This window comes from Borostomias antarcticus (assembly GCF_949987555.1).
Source record: "Borostomias antarcticus genome assembly, chromosome: 2".
Lineage (NCBI taxonomy): Eukaryota > Metazoa > Chordata > Actinopteri > Stomiiformes > Stomiidae > Borostomias > Borostomias antarcticus.
The window spans coordinates 40127940-40131894 of NC_140235.1; the positions used below are offsets into that span (position 1 = coordinate 40127940).

A 3955-nucleotide genomic window follows, 5' to 3' on the forward strand; every position below is an offset into this window, starting at 1 on the left:
ACTCCCTGAGAGAAGCACACTAGATGTGAGTATCAGTACACACTCCCTGAGAGAAGCACACTAGATGGGAGTATCAGTACACACTCCCTGAGAGAAGCACACTAGATGTGAGTATCAGTACACACTCCCTGAGAGAAGCACACTAGATGTGAGTATCAGTACACACTCCCTGAGAGAAGCACACTAGATGTGAGTATCAGTACACAGTCCCTGAGAGAAGCACACTAGATGTGAGTATCAGTACACACTCCCTGAGAGAAGCACACTAGATGTGAGTATCAGTACACAGTCCCTGAGAGAAGCACACTAGATGTGAGTATCAGTACACACTCCCTGAGAGAAGCACACTAGATGTGAGTATCAGTACACACTCCCTGAGAGAAGCACACTAGATGTGAGTGTCAGTACACACTCCCTGATGGAAGCACACTAGATGTGAGTAGAACACACACACTGAGAACATACTGGACTAGTGCTACACGAGCTCAAGCACAACGCTGACAGTGGTGACGTCACGGTGTGTGTGTGTGCGCGCGCGTGTGTGTGCGCGTGTGTGTGCGCGTGTGTGTGCGCGTGTGTGTGTGTGTGTGTGAAGTTGCGGGAACTGAGTTTGTAATTTGAGCCGCAGCCATTGCAATTTGAGCTGATACCAACATTTTTATGAATACATTTAAAAAAAAAAAAAAAAAGGTCAAGGCACTCTTCCATGAAAATTAAAAAGCTTTTATTAATTTGGCATATCCATGTGGACCGTTAAAAAATATGAAAGTGTTTCGCCGTAAGCCTTCACACTGATGAGGAACGATCCACATGGATACGCCAAATTAATAAAAGCTTTTTAATTTTCATGAAAGAGTGCTTTGACCTTTTGGGGAAATGTATTCATAAAAATTTATTTATAAAAATGTTGGTATTGTGAGTGACAACACTATATTGGACCTGAGTGGATCAGCCACACACACACACACACACACACACGCACACTGATGAAAGCATGCTGTATTATCACACACACACACACACACACACACACACACACGCACACTGATGGAAGCATGCTGTATTAAAACACACACACACACACTGATGGAAGCATGCTGTATTAACACACACACACACACTGATGGAAGCATGCTGTATTAACACACACACACACTGATGGAAGCATGCTGTATTAACACACACACACACTGATGGAATCATGCTGTATTAACACACACACACACACACACACACTGATGGAAGCATGCTGTATATTAGCGCACATGTCTTTGTCTTCTCTCGTGGGACAGTCTAGTAGCCGTCCCCCTGTCTCCTGGTCTGTCCCCAGATCGGTCCCGCTCGGTTCCGCGCCCCAGAGCTGCTGTTCAGGCCGGACCTGGTCGGGGACGAGAGCGAGGGCATCCATGAGGTTCTGGCCTTCGCCATCCAGAAGTCCGACATGGACCTCCGACGCACGCTATTCTCCAATATCGTTCTGTCTGGAGGATCCACACTGCTCAAAGGTATGTGTATTCACACACGCGCACGCACACACACACAACACACACACACACACACTGCCCTGTCGGCTAACAGTATCTCTGGCTCTTACAGGGTTTGGGGACCGGCTGCTAAGCGAAGTGAAGAAGCTGGCGCCCAAAGACGTGAAGATCAAGGTAGAGCTGCTGAGCTGGCTGATCTCTGACGGCCACCACAGCTGTAGGGTCACGCTGGTCCCCTGGGTGCTGCCCCCCTCCCTCCACCCCCTCCTCCATCTCCCCCTCCATCCCCCCCCCCCCCCAGACGCCCCCCCCGGTCATATTCAACCCCAGCGCTCTCAGCAGAGGGGAGCAGGAACAGGATGTTTCTATTTCCTGTTGATGTTTCTGTTTCCTGTTGATGTTTCTATTTCCTGTTGATGTTTCTGTTTCCTCTTGATGTTTCTATTTCCTGTTGATGTTTCTGTTTCCTATTGATGTTTCTATTTCCTATTGATGTTTCTGTTTCCTGTCTAGATCTCCGCCCCTCAGGAGAGACTGTACTCCACGTGGATTGGGTAAGCTTGATTCGTCTCTCTACAAGCGTCACCGTTTTGTGTGATGTGTTGTTCAACGATGGTAGTGGTATGACGGGACTCACCCTCTTCTCCTCCTCCCTCCTCCTGCCTCCTCCTCCTCCCTCCTCCGGCCTCCTCCTCCTCCCTCCTCCTCCTCCTCCCTCCTCCTCCCTCCTCCTCCTCCTCCTCCTCCCTCCTCCTCCTCCTCCCTCCTCCCTCCTCCCTCCTCCCTCCTCCCTCCTCCCTCCTCCCTCCTCCTCCCTCCTCCTGCCTCCTCCTCCTCCCTCCTCCTCCTCCTCCCTCCTCCTCTGCCCGGTGGGACTGTAGTGGCTCAATCCTGGCGTCGTTGGACACCTTCAAGAAGATGTGGGTCTCTAAGAAAGAGTACGAGGAGGACAGAGCGCGCGCCATCCACAGGAAGACCTTCTAAACGCCTCTAGCCCCGCCCCCAGAACTGCCCCCACTACCCCACCGTACCCTCAACCACCGCCCCAAAACTACAGTACAGTAGCTAGCTAGCCGCCCCAAACATCTCCATGTACCTCCACATTTAACCCCCACTCCCCCTAAGGACTCAGGCCTCCTCCGCCACCAGGCCCCGCCAGCCTCCTGTCTAAGCCCCGCCCCCCCTGTCTAAGCCCAGGCCTACCCCCCCCCCCCCCCAATCCACTGTCTAAGCCCAGGCCTACCCCCTCCAACCCCCTGTCTAAGCCCAGGCCTACCCCCCCCCCCTCCAACCCCCTATCTAAGCCCAGGCCTACCCCCCCCCCCCCCCCCTCCAACCCCCTGTCTAAGCCCAGGCCTACCCCCCCCCCTCCCCCCCCCCACTGTGTAATCCCAGGCCTACCCCCCCCCCCCCCACTGGCATATACAGTAGGAGGGCTCCTCTCAGTACCACAGACTCTGCTACTCTTATTACAGGCCATGCTATGCTATACTCTGCTCAACCCCGAAGTATTGATATTACTGTACCTCACCTTGTAACGGGATATGATATCACCAGAAGACATGAAGGTGAATGTTTTCCACCACTAAAGAATTCCATTCCGAACTGAAGAGATTGCGATTTTCCTTTTCGTTATTTTTCTTTAATGTTTCGGCCTTTTGCAGGTTTTTGTTTTTCAAGTCACCATGTTAATGTCTGCAGTAGAAGTCACTTGATATTCCTTTCAGTTGTTCAACTAGGTTGTATTGAAGGCTTAGGACCGAATCCGCTCTAGGACTGCGTTGTTTGCATCTGTGGGTTTACTGTAGGAGGATAAAGAGACTGTTTCATGGTCCACGTCTCCCATACACCTATCGTTGGGACGGGCGTAAAGAATGTCCATCTAGTTCCTCGTTTTGTCTGAAAAAAGAAGTGTGTGGTGTACGGGAACGAGCCGAGATTCCCCTGTAAGACTGACATGTTTTTATATATATCAACGTAGACGTTAGGGCATGCTCACTGAGACCTTTTAGATCGGAAATATGTCGGATTGCTGTCTGATGTCAAGTCTGCTTCTTAACCAGCTGTATGTTCAGTATGTTGGTCTCTCTCTGCCCGGCGTTAAGGCGAGCGTGGGGCCCCCAGGTTACAGGAGGTAGTCTGGTCAGAGACATCTCTGGGTTGTGCGTCCAGACGAGCTCTGCTTAGAGGGCTCGGTAGAGGAACGCCACTAATCGGTGATGCAGGGTGAGACGCGTCGGGGTGTCGGGTCACTTGGGGACGGCGGTGTTTGGGGTGATGGTCAGCTGATCCGGGGTCTGCTGTTAGGAGCAGGGGGCCGCCGAGACCCTCCGCGATCTCACTTCTCTTTTCGGCCCCAAAGAGGCTTGTTTATTTACGTTTTGCCCGCGTTGGAAATCTGCTCTGTCAAATTTAGTACCGGCCCCCGAGTGCTGTTTTAAAAGCTGGATGTTTGAGCCAGGAACGCTGGT

At 51.8% G+C, this 3955-nt stretch overlaps 1 protein-coding gene across 1 annotated transcript in view; it reads left to right on the plus strand.

Moving 5' to 3' along the window:
• actr1b (actin related protein 1B) overlaps positions 1-2709 on the plus strand; it is a 7871-nt gene extending 5162 nt beyond the window's left edge. Inside the window, exons 8-11 of the mRNA XM_084461310.1 lie at positions 1331-1505; positions 1597-1658; positions 1998-2038; positions 2366-2709. Coding sequence (XP_084317436.1) covers positions 1331-1505; positions 1597-1658; positions 1998-2038; positions 2366-2468 — 381 coding nt within the window. The 3' untranslated portion in view covers positions 2469-2709. The remainder of the gene's footprint in view (positions 1-1330; positions 1506-1596; positions 1659-1997; positions 2039-2365) is intronic.
• Positions 2710-3955: the final 1246 nt, after the last annotated feature.